The sequence below is a fragment of the Erpetoichthys calabaricus genome, chromosome 5, assembly GCF_900747795.2.
Source record: "Erpetoichthys calabaricus chromosome 5, fErpCal1.3, whole genome shotgun sequence".
In the NCBI taxonomy this organism is placed as follows: domain Eukaryota; kingdom Metazoa; phylum Chordata; class Cladistia; order Polypteriformes; family Polypteridae; genus Erpetoichthys; species Erpetoichthys calabaricus.
The window spans coordinates 87,080,079-87,099,140 of record NC_041398.2 but is presented as its reverse complement, the minus strand read 5'-3'; the positions used below and the strand labels follow the sequence as shown (position 1 = coordinate 87,099,140).

The 19,062-nt window shown below is 39.3% G+C and overlaps 1 protein-coding gene across 1 annotated transcript in view; it reads right to left on the bottom strand.

The window, feature by feature from the left end:
* lgi2a (leucine-rich repeat LGI family, member 2a) overlaps positions 1–17,387 on the bottom strand; it is a 68,135-nt gene extending 50,748 nt beyond the window's left edge. Inside the window, exons 1-2 of the mRNA XM_028802989.2 lie at positions 16,529–17,387; positions 16,054–16,125 (exon numbers count right to left, since the gene is read on the bottom strand). Coding sequence (XP_028658822.2) covers positions 16,054–16,125; positions 16,529–16,782 — 326 coding nt within the window. The 5' untranslated portion in view covers positions 16,783–17,387. The remainder of the gene's footprint in view (positions 1–16,053; positions 16,126–16,528) is intronic.
* Between the last annotated feature and the right edge of the window lie 1,675 nt (positions 17,388–19,062).

The window sequence follows — 19,062 nt, the reverse complement described above, 5'->3', positions numbered from 1 at the left end:
ATTCTTAAAGATGAAAAAGAATTGTATGCAATTTATTATTATTGCTTATCAGATTCAATGGAAATGTAATTACACAAATCGTCACTTCAAAACAGATAAAGCTACTTGCTGAAAAATTCAGATTAAAACAAGTCTAGCAAGGTCTCACTCCTGTAAGTGTGAAAGAACAGCACCAATGTAAGAATCAAATTACTGCTCTTTGTGTGTGGGTGTGTTTTAAGATTATTCTGTGGTCTGAAGCATTTAGTAGCTAGTGTTTGTAGACAGTCCTGGATGTTGGGAACCGGGATCATTACACCAGTAAAAATAGTGGGATAACTATACGGAGGACTATTTTGGGCAAAATGAAACAAATAAAAGCACAAATTATTAAAAGTACTGTGAAATGTGAGCATAAATAAATAAATGTGTTATGAAGAAGTGGAAAAGAGGGTGCTATTATCCTATCCTGGAACACCACTGAGACATTGGTTCAGGTATGTGGACAACACCTGGGTGAAAATCTCAGGATATACCACAATTCACTGACCACATCAGCTCAGTGGACAAACACATCCAGTTCACCAGGGAGGACATGAAACGTGACAGGCTAGCTTTCTTAGATTGTGAAATTGCCATCAGCAATGGGGGACATTTGAAAGTTGATGTGTTCCGTAAACCAACGCATACGGATCAGTATTAAACGTTTGACTCTCACCAACCCCAAGAGCACAAAATAGGTGTCATCAGGACTCTACATCACAGAGCAAACACCATACCCACAGACACAGTGGCCTGGGAAGCAGAAGAACATCATATCAAAAAAGGCCCTGAGTAAATGTGGTTATCCCAGCTGGACTTTTGTCAAAGCAGGGAAGACACCTAAAGAATGCTCTAAGCAATTCAAGAGAGAGGAAGGACAACCGCTGCCTAAGTGAAAACCTTTGGTGATCCCTTGTGTGTCAGGAGTATCGGAACAGCTGAGACGCTGTGGCTTTCAAACCGCAAAACACGCTATGGCAAAAATTGGTCCACCCCACGGATCGGGTAATATAGTTTACGCAGTTAAGTGCCAAGAGGATTGCCGTGAATTATACATCAGGGAAACCAAACAACCACTGGCGAAGCAGATGGCACAACACAAAAGAGCTACCTCGTCAGGCCAGGACTCCGCAGTCTATTTACATCTACAGGACAGTGGTCACTCTTTCAGTGATGAAGATGTGCACGTCCTGGACAAGGAGGAACGCTGGTTTGAGCGAGGAGTCAAGGAGGCCATTTACGTGAAAAAGGAACGACCATCTGTGAACTGAGGAGGGGGCCTAAGGGTACATCTTTCACCATCTTACAATGCTGTGATTGCAGTCATTCCCCAACTCTCTGTGAATGGTACTCATGGCCATTGATCAATGGACAATTTGCATATCATTGTTTACACGGCCCAGTGTTAAGTCAATGGCGCTAGTTGCGGTCATTATGCAAAGGTACTGTTTATAAGGTTGGAGAAACCTGCAGTCAACTGAGACTGAGGAAGTCACTTGGATGAGTGATGTAACGTATCTCCCTGGAAAAGAACTATGTCCAGATGAACTGAATCAACTTTCTAGAATTTCCTTACCTGGATTATTGAGCATGCATCGAGACGACTTGTTGCTTATTTATTTATTTATTGAATTTTGTCTGTAATATTGATCTAAATGCACCATGAAATATGGCTTGAAATAAACTTTCACTCATTAAAGTTGAGAGGGTGGGCTCTAGCACATACTGTGTTTTGATTGGTGAATCGTCTTCTGTAGATTGCTCATGCATAATTCAAAACAGGATACTTTCTGCCACATACTTGGGACTCGTACTCCTTGTGATTTCAGATGACCATATATCATCATATATTTCATGTTTGGTTGATGTCTTTGAATGCTAGAGATCATGGCATCTAACTAGTCATCTGAGATGGAGGAGTAGAGGTCTGAAATAGTTAGTCAGTCATTTTCTAACCCGCTTATTCCTGAACAGGGTCGCATTGAGCCATCGAACTTGTGACGGTTGGGTTAGGGTTAAATTGGGGTGCTCACTATCATAAAACTGTTAAATGTCTGATGGCTAAATATCACAGTTCAGTGTGGTAGATAAGAAAGTATCATGTTTGCCACTGATCAGAGCTGTAAAGTCGTTTGAAAAAGCAGCTACAAATATGCACCTAACTTTAGACTTGTAAAAAAGGGTCAGTTAAATTCAGTTCAAAATATTAGTTTGCCCTGCTTTGGGCTTTTCATGTCAAAGTGTCTAAACTGTGGCGGACCGCACTCAATAGTGGAAGGATCGGAGGGGAGAGTTTATTCAGGACATTATCTACCCTGGAACACTAGAGGGCAGCCACCCTGGCTTGCAGTGGGGCCACGGGTTTGGAGCATGGAAGCTCAACCCTGCTAGGACCTGTGGCCACCACCAGGGGGTGCCTGGATGTTTCTCGAGCCTTATTAAGCAGCACTCCCTCCACACCCAGAAGTGCTGCGGGAAGAAGGTCGTTGGACACCTGGAGTCCTTCTGGGTGAGAGTCAGGAGAAGGTGGATGAAGCTTGCCGGGAAAGGAGTGGAAGCAGAGAAATAAGGAGAAGAAGAGAAGGGTTTTGTGCTGGACTGTGTATTTTGGTGCTGTGTTGTGCTGTGCTCTGAGAAAAAGTGAAAAAGAGAAAAAGTGCTTCCCAGCTCAGAATAAAGAGTGTTGTGTGTGTTACATCTGCGTCTCTGCCTATCTGTGTTGGGGTTGGGGCCGCTCATTGGGATTGGGGCTCATCCGCCTTGTAATCACCTTCTCAAATACACCATAAAGATGTGCAATCTGTTGTAACCTTAAAACTGCATAAAACAAATGTACTATTGACTCAGCTGGAATGTCAAAGGATGGGTGTCCAGGACAGGTAACTTCGTCATTTGAACTGGCGTGTAGCCTAGTCTGTTGCACCAGTTCTTCAATGTTTTCAAAATAGTTTCATCGATATTGTAGTCTTAAAGGGACGCAAATATTGTAATTTCCTCAGATTAATCTACAATTCTCTCTCTGAAATATGTGATAACTTCAACAGAATCCATTTTCATTGGCAATAGTAAGCGTTTCTCTAATTATCTCATTTACCATCTCCTGTACTGACGTGTTGAATTAGGCACGAGCCATCTACAGAAGACGATTCAGCAATGAAAACACAGTATGCCCTAGAGCCCACTCTCTCAACTTTGACAAGTGAAAGTGGCAGTTCTATTGCAAGCTGTATATCATGATGCATTTGGAGGAATATTACGCACAAAATTAAATAAGTAAATAAGCAATAAAAATCACATTTCGTGACACGTTTATTTATTTATTCTCACATTTCCTGACACATTTACTTATTTTTGCTCACATTTTCACAGTACTTTTATTTATTTATTTAATTTTGTCTGAAATAGTCCTCCTTACAACTAAAGTTGGAGGCGGCAGCATAACGCAAATTAACACCTCTTAGGCTCCCAGCACTGCTGCCTTACAACAGACATCATGGAAAAGGACCACAGGTAACAATGGTCAAATGAGGAAAACAAAGCAAAAAAAAATCATGTCGGGCAATCTTCAGTTACTGGCTAAAAATGACCTTCAATTTGTAACAGCAGAGATGTTCCATGGATATGATGATTCAGTGCTTCTGTAAAGTCTTGGGATTAAGAGTTTATGCCTTTTCAATGATCCCCCTCTTGAAACCGCCATACTATGAAACTGTAAGATGACTCCATCCCTCATCACATCTGCGACCAATAAGCAAATTTAACAGGCCGGATGTCAAGATCTCCTTGTACAGTTAGCAGGTCCCCAGAGCAGAATAACGACAGCTGGCCCACTACAAGCCCCCCCCCTCACTTCTCAGAGTCAGCAAGAAATTGAACTTCTGGGACCCCAAGCATATGGTGTATAGTTTTTTTTAGATTTACTGATCTACAGCACATTGATTCAAGTACATCGGTTTAAAAATGCTAGACTAGCGTATTGAATTAATGGAGGCATATTTATTACTGGTTGGTATATATTTACCATTTTAAATCCTCTCTTCTCTGAATAAGCAAAGTCTTATAACATCCTTGTTATCAGTGTATTTTTTTCATGCCATGCTGTAATATTAACCACCGTTTATTTCAAAAGCAGCACTGCTTGGGGATTATCAGTATTATTCACCATTCAGATAATTTCTAACATAATTAGGGTCGCTACTTCATCTTCTTCAGATAAGTGGACCGATCATTTCAGCCAGAAAAAGCACATCTGAATAGACATTGGTGTAGGTCTGCAGCCCTCATGTGTTCTTTATATCTGCATTCTAAAATGATATTTATACAGTGAACACACAGTTGCACTGAAGTCTCATATGTATGTGACATGTCCATCCATGCTTTACGCAGAACTACAGTTTTAATATATGGCTTGTGGAGAGCTGGCAGGACTGGAGACAACTAAAGATGCAATGCCAGTCTCTTTCTCACACACTCACTTAAGCTCCCTCAAACTGGGGTCACTTCTGATGCCATGGATGACTCTAATATCATGAGGTATTGGAGGTAATTGGAGTTCCCAAAATGAAATCTGGGCAAATTTCTACACAGAAGGCAGTCAAGCTAACTTGAGTACAAATGGCTGAAAGCAATCACGGTGCCACATTATACAGAATGGCACAGATGTTAAAAAAAACAACAACAACAAAGGAGTCAAGATAAAAAAAAATTCAACTTCATGTTATTTCAGCAGAGACAAATTTGACTTTTTTTTTTGTTGCTAGTTGAGATGAATCAAGAATGGAAATAGTCTTCTTGACTTTTCAGGTTTCAGGTGCATTTGCAAAGAACGTGAGAAGTACCAATTGTGAAAGCGTGCGTGCATGCGTCTCTGTCTGTCTGTCTGTCTGTCTGTCTGTCTGTCCGCATGAAACAATTCAGCCGTCCCATGTGGAACAGTTTTGTTGAGATGTGGCACACTTATTCTTCAAAGAAACCTGAAGACAGTTCCATCTTCGTTCATATATCTCAAAACAGATCGCGCCGTACGAAGTTGTAAAATTTCAAAAGCTCCCATTGAAAAGCACTGGTGAATTTGCAAGCTCGTCCATTTTAAAACAGAGAAACGTTTTATGCGACTTCAACTATGAATTAGCTTACTGTTACAATTCTACCTTGAGAGCAGTTGCTTGAACTTTTATATTTTGTATAATGTCCTCTGTTTATCATCTGATAGCAGCACAGGTAAGTCAAACACTATGTAGAGCACACGTGCAAAGAGCTCACACAGCAGCACCCTTCTCCTGTTGCTTTTGGTAATTTAAATAACAGAGCACAAAAATGTCATTTCCTTGGAAATACACGGAAGGGGAAATCAATTGTGTAAGTATATACAGTATAAGACTGAACTGACTGAACAATATTATCTGCAGATTTTTATTGTAAAGGGTTGAGTTTATCAACCGGCCACCCCCTTTGCTTTGAGAGGAATCATCACTGCTAGAGCTGTACATTGAGACCTGGAGACAGTGAAGAATTTTGGACCTCCAATTCACAATTTGAGAATGTTGAGTTATAGCAAAGTCTGTTCACAAGGCCGTCTCAGAAAAATATGCTCTTGAGGGGTGCCATTTCAGAAAATTTATACGAATCGGGCTGTATTAGTTATCCTTAGTTATTGCTTTCAACGTTTCTCTAAAGAGAATTAGGAAAGAAACACTTAATACTGAAACTACGACCTTTATCTATAGTTATCTAGTTAAACCACCAGCTAAACTTGTGGGCCTTTTGATGACGGTGACATTCTACATATTTATTTATTTATTTTAACTAAGCCATTACCATAACATATACATGTTGATTAAATGAATAAAATAAAACTGAAAACTTATATTAATGGTTATCTTTAAATAAGAATCTTTACCCACAATTCCTATTTACCGTATGCTTGTGTATGCAAATAATGCAATCTACCTATCCAAAACAATGCACAACTGCTTTAGTGTGCCCAGAGTGAATCTCACAAATGCTGGTAAGCAACAGAGGACGTTATTTGCAAAGCTTTAACACAAGTTTTAATATACAGCGGAACCTCAGTTTGCGAGCATAATTCGTTCCGGAAATGTGCTCGTAGTCCAAAGCACTCGTATATCAAAGTGAATTTCCCCATAAGAAATAATGGAAACTCAGATGATTTGTTCCACAACCCAAAACTATTCATATAAAAATGATTAATACAAAATATAAAGTAAAAATACATAAAACAAATTAACTTGCACTTTACCTTTGGAAAGAATCATGGCTGGTGTGAGTGAGTTTCGAAACTCTTGTGGGATTGCACCCAACGGAATGACATGCTGAAGAGCGTCCCAAAGCAATCGCAGTCTCCCAGCGATGTAGCAGTTCTCCGTAAAAGCGAATCCGAAAAGATCGCGGACATGCTATAAGCGTCTGTTGTCGATGGGTGATACAAGGAACAAGGAACATTATAAATGTGTAGGGCCCTGCCTGACTGCTGTGTCTGTGTATAAATAACCGCGCTGTTGCTGTTTCAAGCTGAATAAAGCTTGTGTTGCTAAAGTACTGAGACTCAGCTTCTTGTTTTTAGGTGCAAGACGGGGACTCGCACATCACAGCACACATACACACACACACACACGAGCGTGCGCACACAGTCACAATGCTAATGCTGTAGTAAACACTATACGCTCGTACGGATGTTGACTATATGAGTGAGGCACGCCGACTCAGACGGAGAATAGGAGACGATTGCCCACAATCCCGCAGAGAGAGAGAGAGAGAAGAACCATCAGCTCAGTTGTGATCACATGACGCTCAGCAGACGAACTACTCGTACTGCAAGACCTCGCTCGTTTATCAAGTGAAAGTTTAATAAAAATTTTTGCTCGTCTTGCAAAACACTCGTAAACCAAGTTACTCGCAAACCGAGGTTCCACTGTATGTCCATTTGGGAGACAATCATAGTTTGGTTTAAATCAGCTTTTAGCAGTTCACTCAAGAGCTATGCAGTCCTGTTGCCATTTTGATTGTTTCATTTTATTTGGCCATGTCTGTCTCTTCTACTTCTATGCTACAGTTTGAGGATTATTACCATTGCCATCATCATCTTTGTTGCTGTTGTTCGTGTTATTGTTGAACTGTGTGGGTCGTCAGACATTAAGACCAAACATCGCTAGTATGCGAAAATAATATAAAACATTATAATCGGACATTTGCTTTGAGTCCGAGTGTTCGTAGGTCTGTATTATTTTTAAAAAATGTTGCATCAGCCAGGGCTGTTTCTGGGCAACAGATTGTACTGTGAATAGTGCAGACAGGGGCTGTTGAGGTGCCCAACATTTCTTTGTGTTCCAGTCCAGTCTGGAGAAATCTCTCTATTATAATAAAAAAATCTTGGGTCGAGACGTGATCTTCTCGGAAAGACACTTTAATGTCCCGTGAGACAAGGCAGTGAGACAAAAGGACAGCTGCTGTACAGACTTTTACATGATCGACACGCAGCGCGACAAGCAGAACACGCAGCTCGGCGGCAGCAGCAGCAGCTGATCCGACCGCATCTCCTTAGTGTGCGTTCAGCCCCCCCTTCACAATGCAAGTGGCAGAGACGCGAAGTGGCTGGCGTGTAGTGTGCCCTGGGGGCGAGTGAAGTGAACAGGGGACAAAGCCCCCTAGTTTTTCTAAACAAAAAGATATGAATCTCTACATGGGACTGCAGCAATGCACCCTGACCACTAGAGGGCGCACCTAGGCACTTGCCCAGAAATGGCCCTGGGACGGGTTTAATAACAGCACCAAGCCTGTGATCTTTTGGACGATCGCAACAAGACCCCGATTTTAACAAATTTCAGTGTTTTAACCAATATTGATATCTAGATGGGGAACTTATTTCTATTCCCTTTTTCCTTTCATAGGGTAATATTGAGACTGACTTTATGCTAGTATTGGTCATTTTGTATTAATAGACATTTTTCAATGGCCAATTATTGGATGCTATTCATTTGGGTATCCTTTCACAAATGTTATGTTTAAGAAAATTGAACAATTAGTCACAGACCTTCCAGCCCTGACACACATCAATCGATGCCATTTTCACTCTCTTGAACTGCGTGTCTGCTGTGCATAAAAGCTACTGAGCCACCAGAAGCCTCGTTGTGCTCCGTTTTTAACTCCACTGTAAAGTGCTGTAAATAACACATATTTCATGGAGTCAACACATGTAAGTGCATTCTATTATTGCTACAACATTTGAATATAACGCATTGTTACAAAACTAATAAACAAAAGTGTAATAACTGATGAATGAATGAAGTAAATTAACTTTGAAATGCTCCAACTTTCATATCAGTTAACTTTGTCACTAAACATACCGTGCATCCATAAATTGTTCATATATTACAAAATTCTTTTTAATTTTAGGATAAGACTGTGATGCAGGATTGCTAAATACAAAGAAATTATTAAAAGTGAGAACTGAAATTACATGCAAATCAATATACTTTGCTTCTCATCTGTTTATAATACTTTTGTATTTCCATTAAAAATATAGATATTTCTTTAATAAAAAATGTGTAGCAGAGTATGTTGTAAGTGCCTTATGGGATTGTCCAGAAGGAAAGGCGGCCCCTTGCCTGGAAGTGAAGCCGGAATGATGGTTGGATCCAGGAAGTTAGTCTGTTCAGAGTATATACTCCCCCTGACACACCAGAGGGAAAGCATCCACGTGTCACTGATCCCATTCTCCAGACCACGGGGCATGCTGGGAATCGTATTCCCATGGGACAGCCCTGCTGAGTGTCATGGCTGCCGCCAGGGTGAGCTTCAGGGATTGATCATCCCTACTTTATGACACTTCTGCCTGACCCAGAAATACAGTAACACCTCTGGACTTTGACCAACCACTGGAAGTACTTCCAGGGTCTGATGCATAAGGAACTCTCCGCCTCAACTTGGAAAGTCAGAGTCAGGAGGCAACACTTGTGAGGAGGAAGAGGAGTTGGAAGGAAGAGAAGAAAGATGAAGGATACTCCATCCCTGTATCTACAGTGCTCTTAGGTACCTGAACAAAATTAAGACCATTATAGTTGAACCTGTGGCAGTTGTGTTTAGGGTCTATGGCTCAGTTATGCTCCTGTCGTTCACAATGTGTTTGATTGTGCATCATATATGAGATAAAGAGAGTGTCAATGAATGTACTGATACTGTTCAGGCATTAAAAGCAATTTTCTTTAGAACTGTTACAGACAGCATTAGGTTAAGTTAAGGTTAGTGAAAAGTGCCATGTCTGTGTAATAAGAGACATTAGAAGGAAGCGATACTATCCAAGTATCGAATTGTACATTTACTGTAAGTGTATAATATTGCCATCTATGCAGTACGTTAAAATATATGAGTATGTTATTAACAAACTCAGAATTTCTAACACTGCAGGAGCTCTAAGAGACACTGGGTTACAGATTCCAGCTCAGTCATTGTCTGAAGTGGATTTTTCATCTTCTCCTTGTATCTGTGTCTTTTTCTCCAGGTTTGCTTGTTTCCCAACAACTTGGGCAAGCATGAGTCTGCCCAATGATGGCTGGAGTCACATTCATGGTTGGTTCCTGCTTTACACTTGGTGTTACTAGGATAGGCTTCAGCTTCACATAAACCACAAATCAGATTAAGCAGGTTTAGATGATTGCAGCAAATGAGTGGATTTATAACCATCAATATTCGCAATAGTTTCAATCTTGAGAAGCTCCTATATATTTTTCTCATGCATTTTCAACTGCTACTTCTCCACACTGAAATCAACCAGTGGAGATGGAATGGACATGTAGTCAAATTGGAAACATTTTCAGCTGGCCATATGAGGCACATTTATCCAGGACAGTGTGGCCTGGTTTGTCTAGCTCAGCCTGTTACCACCACGAGCCTCAACACGATAAGCAGCAGGGCTATCTTAAGGTATGGCCACAATAGGCACTGACCAGGAGCCCCAGGAGCATAAGGGCCCACAATGTTTCTTATGCCTACTGTATGTATGATGTATGATGTATGTTTCTGTTTTGTTATCAAAATGGGGCCCCAGTACACTACTTTGCCAAGAGGCCTGTGATGTTGTTAAGGCGGCCCTGAAGCAGTTATGTGAAGTGAAGTGTTGCTCTCATGTTCCATGTGTGTCTATCCATCCATCCATCATCCAACCCGCTATATCCTAACTACAGGGTCACAGGGATCTGCTGGAGCCAATCCCAGCCAACACAGGGTGCAAGGCAGGAAACAAATCCTGGACACATCCACACACACCCACACCAAGCACACACCAGGGACAATTTAGAATCGCCAGTGCACGTAACCTGCATATCTGTGGACGGTGGGAGGAAACCCACACAGACATGGGGAGAACATGCAAACTCCACGCAGGGAGGACCCGGGAAGTGAACCCAGGTCTCCTAACTGCGAGACCGCAGTGCTGCCACTGTGCCACCATGTTGCCCCCATGTGTGTCTATTGATGGCCTACTTGTATGTGCTTAACTGCGAATGATATGAAAACAACACGTAAGAAAGTGTTTAACACTTTATAACGGACTCCCTGAATATAAAATACTACTGTGCTATCTCACAGACTGCCTGTCAACTATTACTTTGCACAGACTCTTGTGCACGCAAAATCCATAGTTTTATTATCAAAATTAACACTAGACACTTTGAGGTCTTCATAAATGCTTCATTGCTAAATATTACCCTGAGAAATAACAGGAACCATGTAGCTGATGTTTATTCTGGGTGTGCTTTTACTAAGGTCAGTGCAATTCCTTTAAATCAGACAGACAGACAGACAGACAGACAGACAGACAGACAGACAGACAGACAGACAGACAGACAGACAGACAGACAGACAGATAGATAGATAGATAGATAGATAGATAGATAGATAGATAGATAGATAGATAGATAGATAGATAAAACTTTACTTGACCCCTGAGGTCATGAAATACATGAAAAGATGGGTCACTCCTTATTTAACAACAGGCTAAGTGTCTTTTCATAGATGAACAAATCTCTGCATGTGACAATAGCAACAGAAAATGACATAATCATACAACCTATCAAGAGAATTAATAATAAAGAGATGCATAAACATGCATAAACTGTAACTGACATCATGCTACAATAAATGAGTTTCAGCTAACCAAACAATCTGGCCAGTGAACAGCCAAGGAGAGGACAATACAAACTACAGTTAACAGCATTCGCAAACTATCCCTTGGAACAAGCACAGTGTTCAGGTGACCAAGCGAGGTTGACTAGCCACTCTCAAGTAAACATCCTAAAGCATTTGAAAGTGAGTGCAGGAATGTAAGCCATTTATGAAATGCTCTTAGCTGTCCCAGGTTACATCTGAGCAGCAGGTGTACTGGACACAATTCTATGATCTATTGTTAGCTATTGACTCATAATATCACAATAAGCAAATATAAAGGCCTCTTCTCTGCCTCAAAGTTCCTTCAGCAAGAATGATTTCTGTAGCCTATGGATTTGGATCTCAAGTTTGTTAACCAACAGAAGACAAAGAGTACAGATAAGAGGAGAATGCTCTGCGTGGGTTAAAATGAGGTCACCAGTGGAGTCCCCTGGTGGTCTGTCCTTGGACTGTTACTTTTTCTGATTGTTATTAATGACATAGCTCCCAGTGTTGATTAGTAAACTTGTAAAATTAGCACATGACACTCAAATTGGAGGAATGGAAGAAGCTGTGGAGACAACAAAAAAATAATTCAAAAAGATGTGGACAAGCTTCAGAACTGGGAGAACATTAGGAAAATCCTGTTTAATGTAGGAAAGTGCAAAGTGCTACATGTGGGCAAATAGAACATCAATTATAAATACAAGATGGATGACATTGTCATACAGGAAGCAAACTCTGAAAAGGATTTAGGGGTTTACGTTGATGTAACATTTTCATTGACTAAGCAATGTACTGGAGCAGTTAAAAAGGCAAATAAAATGTTAGGTTTTATTATAAAAAAAAAACTGTTGAAATCAAGTCAAGGGTCATTACGCTCAAACTATATAACGAACTGGTAAGACCACATCTGGAGTATTGTCTACAGTTTTCGTTACCATGGTACAAGAAAGACATAGCAACACCTGAAGCTGTGCAGAGGGGAGCAACCAAGTGCATCCGAGGACTTAAGGACATGTCTTACTCTGACAGGCTCAGTATGTTAACACCTGTTTAATCTCGAGCAGATGAGACTCCGTAGGGACCTAATCCATGTCTTCAATAAAGCAGATCCAGCAGAATTCTTTAAATTTAACAGTTGAGTCACACACTCGAGGACACCAGTGCAAATTAAGGGGAAGTGCATTTAGGACTGAAGCAAAGAAGCCCTTCTTTACATAAAGAACAGTGGGAATCTGGACCAAACTGCCATGACATGTTGTTGAAGGTGAAACTTTGACAAACTTCAAGACGTATCTGGATGAGATCTGGGGACAGCTTAGCTGTTAGATAAACAAACAAGCTGAATGGCCTGAAAGGTCTCCTCTCGATTGTTACATTTCTTATGGAAAACTTAAGAGAGGATGTCATAAATGGAGAAGAATTAAATTAACAATCCAATGCAAAATATTGACGGCTTACATTAACAAATATAATATCTTATTCTAATGTGAGAGAAGCTCCTATTTCTTCAAAATAATAAATAATAGTGCAGGAAAATCCAGAATCTTATTCACAACCACTGATCTTGTTTTGCACCCAATCAGTCTGTTCAATGGCCTCTTAAAGCTTCAGAGGCTAAAAGTAAGTCTTTCACAGCATTCTTTTCAGAGATAGTATCTAACTTAAGATGTAGTATGCCATAAATCTTAAGTACAAACCTAGCTGAGTTTCAACACAGTTCTACAATTACTAAAATAAGCCAAACTGATTTTGTAGAGTAATTACTCAGTTATCACCATCCAGTCCCTAAAGACTTTTTCAAAGACATCTCTGATTGTTCATTGGACACTATGGCAAACTTTTCTTGACTTTATAAAAACTACTGTAGTTAAGCCACTACTTGATGTTTCTGCCTTGGACAATTTATCCCTATCTCTAACCTGTGTATTTCAAATCAAATTTTAGACAAAGTAGTTTTTCAACAATTAAATGAATACAAATTTTATTCTGGATATGTTTCAGTCAGGTTCCACACCAAATCATAGTATAGAAACTGTCTGTATTGATTAAAGTAATGCAGATTCAAATAATACAGCATAAAAGCTCTTGTTCTATTAGACCCGAGTGCAACGTTAGCTATCATTGATCACAGCATTCTTACTGACTGCATAGGACAACGGGTTGGGCTTTCTGGTAGTGCCTTCAGTTGGTTAATAGCAGGAAGAAAATTCTTTGTCATTTGTGATGATTACATGCCAGAGATCTGTGATGTTATGAATGGGGTGCAACAGGGATCTGTTTTGGGCCTCTTGTTATTCTGAATCTAAATGCTCCCGTTAGGCCTGATCATTTCAAAATATAACGTCAGCCATGCAGACAACACACAGATTTATTTGTTGAATGCACCAAATGACTCTGAAGTTCTCAAACCTTTGATCCAATGTCTGACCAGCATCAGCGAATGGATGAACAATAATTTCCTTAAACATAACAAGGAAAAAACTGAAATTTTAATTATTGGCAGTGACGGCCTTAGAATAAAGTGGGCCATCTGGCTTTACAAATAAAGAAGTAAAGAATCTCATGATCATTTTAAATTCAGAGTTAAATTTCAAATCACACATCTGGCGTATCACTAAGACTGTATTCTTCCACTTAACATGTTTTTGTCTTTGCACTCACATCAGGATTTCCAGAAACAAAAAGAGACAAGTCAGGTGCAATTAGTCCAAAATGCAGCAGCAACAGTCTTAACTCTTTTGGGGCGAACAACGACTTTTGTCGACACAAGTGGCTGAGGGCAGATTTTGACCAAGGGTAGAGGGAGATAATCAGCTGTAAACGTTGACAAGAGTCACTGTTATGTTATAGGTAGACCATCTTTGCTTACAGGACTGTTACATTCGTTGACTTGAGGTTGAATCCCTGTGTGTGCATGAGTAGCATAGAGTAAACATTATCTAGAATGGCATCGACATCTGGTGAGAGAGTTATGCGAATGCGCAAAGAAAAATACTCGTTGATGACATTTTGAGTATATTTAATTATTTTGAATTGGACTCGACTTGTTAGACTCTGATTTTGGAGAAAGTGATCTGGAGATCAAGATATAAAATGCAAGTGAGGTAGCGGCGTCAGCTGGCTGGTCCCCAGCTGATCCACCACCACTGCTCCTGCTTCTGCAACTGCTGCGGCAGCCAGGGACCTCTAACATGTGGCTACAGGGCATTGCATGCATCAACAGATATTTTATGTGGATTTATATGAGAAACCATTGCTTTGTGTGCTTTTTTAGAAAACAGCAAGAGAGCAGCTCACCACTCACTACTCCTGCCCCACAGAACTGCCACTGCAGCAGTCAGAAACCTCTAACATGCATTGACAGAATGCAGAAGCAGATATTTTATGTTGATCTTTGTGAGAAACTAGACTGAAACTTTTAGAAAAATATTCAGCCCTGGGATAAAAGGAAAAAAAAAAAAAACAGCCTTAAAAGAGTTAACTAAAAAATAAAATCTGAGCTTATCTCACCAGCCTTAGCATCACTGCACTAGCTACCAGTGTCCTTTAGGATTTATTTTTAAATATTTTTATCTGTATATAAAACTATAAATAATCTAGAGGCTTCTTACATTTTGGATCACTTACCCCCTAACATTCCTAATTGTAATCTTAGATCCTCTATTTGCGGTGCTCTGTGGTGGCGTCATGTGCCTCTGCACCCTGCCCCAAGTATGCCTCAGCCACATGAAATGGTGGGCAGATGAAGACAAAGAGCTTCACTAGAGTAATCATGGGGACTGGACCATCTTTTGGCCTTGAAACCCTGCAGATTTTCTTCTTTTATTTAAAAAAAAACTTCTGTCCCCTAAGTACATTGGACTTATCCTTAGAGACTTAAAAATGAAATAAGGACTATACTTTGTTACCTGTTAGGTAAATGCATATTAATTTGTTCTTATCTAATATTTGTTATTCTGTTTACCTATTTCTAATTTTTTTTCTTTTCTTTTTTTTTTTTTGTCATCTTATAAAACACTTTGAGCCACCTCCATTGTATGAAAATGGGTGATGGGAATAAATGTTGTGACAATTTCAGAGAAAGAAAGAAAGATAACTGGAATGATGTGACGACATGTCCATTAGATGAGTCTTTCAATTCACAACATTTTAAAATGTTTGTTCTATATTAGGCTTACTCACAGCAAGAGGAGCAGCAAAGCTGTTTTGTGGCAGATGTGAAAAGAAAGTAGTAGACATAGTGTTACATGCAGTGGCAATATTTATTATTCAGCGATGAATAAACGACAGTTGTGATCCAAGATTGCTTTATCTAAATAGTGAAAAGTCTAGATTTCTTGTAGTGAAAAATAACATTATCTCAATGTTTCAAAAACAAATAAATACATCTGCAGCAACCCAAATGACAATTTCCATTGCCACATCCAGAGCTGAACTTGTAAAGCTTCTTAACCACTCCAAACGCAATCTTCTGGGTATCCACTAATAATAACAAACTAAAGGGGGAAAAAGTCCTGACCTGAAGAAGAAACTTGCGTTTTAATAGTGGATAGGGTAATGCTTAACTAAATAAAGGATGACTTTCTAAAACACTTTAAGTAATGTGTCTACAGCAATAATTCTGACACTGTTTCTTGACTAATTTGTTACACCCGGCATATTTATTATGTACTTACTCGTTAGTCCACCCTGAATTTGATTACATGGGCTTAGGAAATGAATCCATTTGATTTTAGCATGTTATATGCTGTGCAGCAAATTACCGGGGAATGCCAATTTTAAAACACTCATAAATGAGTGCACCATTGCGATTTAACTATTTATTATATAAATTCCAATTATTTAAAATCCTTCCGTGGCACTTACAGCAGCTGGAGAGATGGCATGTGAGAAAACATGCCCTCTTTGATTTCCGAAAAGGTCCCGTTCACAATACTCCTGAAAAATACGACAACACAAGCAGTGAACTAACATCCTTGCGACACTTAAACAATCAGGTGTGTGGTGTTGGGTGGGGGTTAATGTTATAACTGTATAATTCCAAAACTATAAAGACCGATCGTGGACTCGACATTTCACGCCGCCGTGTAAAGCGGTTGAGCTAACGGACTGATTATCAGCCTCCTGAACCAACACCGTAAATTGACTTCCTGCTTCACCCCGGCGCATGTGCCCCCCACCCCACTACAAACACAAACACACACACAATAAGTAGATTAATATATTACTCTACCATTAATGGTGCTATAGAAAGGTGCAAGGTAACAAAGATTCGAGGATCATCTTGTCTGGCAAGCTCGTCTAGCCACGCAGAACTAGCGAGTGCTGCCACTGTACTCACAGAGAATTGATGTCATTTGGGACGATCCGCGGGACGCTGGAAGATCCGACACAAATGATAGACTCTTTGGAGCAGGAGCACGAGAAAGGACATCGGAAATTTTTCTTCAGGTAAACTCCAGGCAGATGATCAACGTAGAGCAAAAAAAGGAATAGAAGCAGCCTGGCAGCCGGCAGCATTGTGCTTGGCAGCGCGTCCACGTCTGTGCAAACGAAACCGCCTGGCGCAAAACAATCCTTTACTCGCTGCACCATGAAATGCTGCACTGAACTCCTGACATCAGCATTTTAACTGCAGCCCTTTTGGCAGATGAATTATTTATTTAACGTTCTTCTCGGAGGGATTCAACAGTATTTCTCCAGCGGCCTTTGCCTTGCCCCTTGTTACTCTGAAGGGATCTTACTAAAGAGGGTGTCTAGGCAGTGACCTTGGCTTTTTTGTGTCTCTTAATCAGCGTTTCTTTTCTGACTAGAAATGCCAATCGAGACACCTTTAGCGTCCTTAAATGAATTTATACGTGCAAATCACCATTACGAGAAAGAAAACTTGGACCAAGTCCCCTAAATAATGCGCGCATTTGCGTATTCTTGAATTAATCATAATGTTCAAAAGACGCAGTTATCTTGTACCTGAACCGACAGATTTAGACGCCATCATAATTTTTTTTAGTAGGTCCACTCCATATCTGGAGTTAAATCCTCCAATCAGCACCACGGACAGCAACTTCAGTCGAAATGAAAGACAGCTTGGGGAAGCGCCGAATAAAGAGTGGACTGTAGAAAGAAAGCCCGTTTAACCTTTAAAAATATCTTAAGTACTCATTTTAAGATATCTTTAAATGCAATTATTGTATCTTAAAAATATATACATGTCCCATCTTGCACTGATTGTAATATAACTTAAAACCATTTTAATATATCTCAGACAGATTTCAAGATGTCTTGAAATGCCCGTCTGATTAATTTGGCGGTGTCTGAAACACATTTCAGGACAGCTTTAAAGAACTTCCTGTGAAGTTTCTCGTGTTTCCAGTAGACTTCCTGTCATTTTAAGATGTCGTACACAAAATTATTTATATTTATTTTTGTATCTTGAAATGCACAATGATTTTAACATATCTTGAAATGCCTTTGAGATGTTAATATGCCTTCCAGATATATCAAAATGGTTTGCGAGGTATTTCAAGACATTTATAATCAACTCAATTCAGTTTATCTAATTAGAGGCACTCTCACTTATGAGCCCAGAGGTTTACATTATAATCAGAAAAATGAGATGCCCCAAGCACAAAACATAATACATTAACAGAGAAACATAATGCAACATATATACCCATTTACATATAAGCATGTATTGGAGAAAGGGCAGTTTTAAATCTAAATTCCAGATGTCCTCAAATTTGATATTTAAAATGTATTCTTAGAGACTGCATATGAAATTCGGTTCTTGATATTGGGCAATGGCTCTGCTCCTGATTTGAGTTATCTTAAAATGTATTTCAAGATACAATATCTCAAATTTAAGGAAACTCATTTTGAGATCTCTTTAAAAAGACAATTTGATTTTGTGAAATGTGCTTCCGTATACCTCAAAATACATTTGTTCATATTGGTATATCTCAAAATACATATCAACAGATCTAAAAATGATTTTCTCTTTTTCTATGATGACTGGAACAAATTAAATAAATATTATGTTTTCCTGTTAAATAAAAACCTTTACAGTAAGTTACTTTGGGATACTTTAAAATGCATTTGTGGTCAATGTGAGGTGTCTGAAAATCTGAAGTATCCTGAAATGCATTGAAAATTGAATAGACGTTCAGTCATGTGAAACATTAAACTACATTTAAAATTATATAAACTATTTATTATATTTAACAATTTGAGATGTCTAAATTTTATTTTTTCTGGCAGTGGTGCGTATTGTTTACTGCAGATTTCTCCTAATAGAAAGTGAAATGTTTCACTTCTACAGAATTCTAAGTGCTGAGCATTTTAGATTATTTTCTTATTTATTACAACACATGCCTGTAACTTTTTGATTGTGGTCTCCAAGGAAGTGTTCTTATTTATTCAGGTGCTTTTCACTTAATCTAGCTCATCCAAGTAGCTTGGTATCACCAGATTCAGTTGGAAAAGGAGTCTGGCATGTAATGTACCAGGACAGTTCAAAATAGTAATAATGCAAATCTGTTTATTTTGTGTGACCACTTTCCTTTACTGAAGGTATACTTCAACTGGGGAAAATGCGAAGGCTATTGGAGTAAACTAATTTATGACAAAAAATCAGCAATACTGATAATACTACTGCTGTTATTAATAATTATGACCACTGAGACATAAACCAGTAATCAATGTACTACTGGGGTCCATGAGTCCATTTGCTTTACCAAATTACTGAGGGCATAATGTTTTACTCAGTAGTTTACTTAAAATACACAACAGCTTAGATAGATAGATAGATAGATAGATAGATAGATAGATAGATAGATAGATAGATAGATAGATCTTCATTTGTCCCCAGGGAGAAGA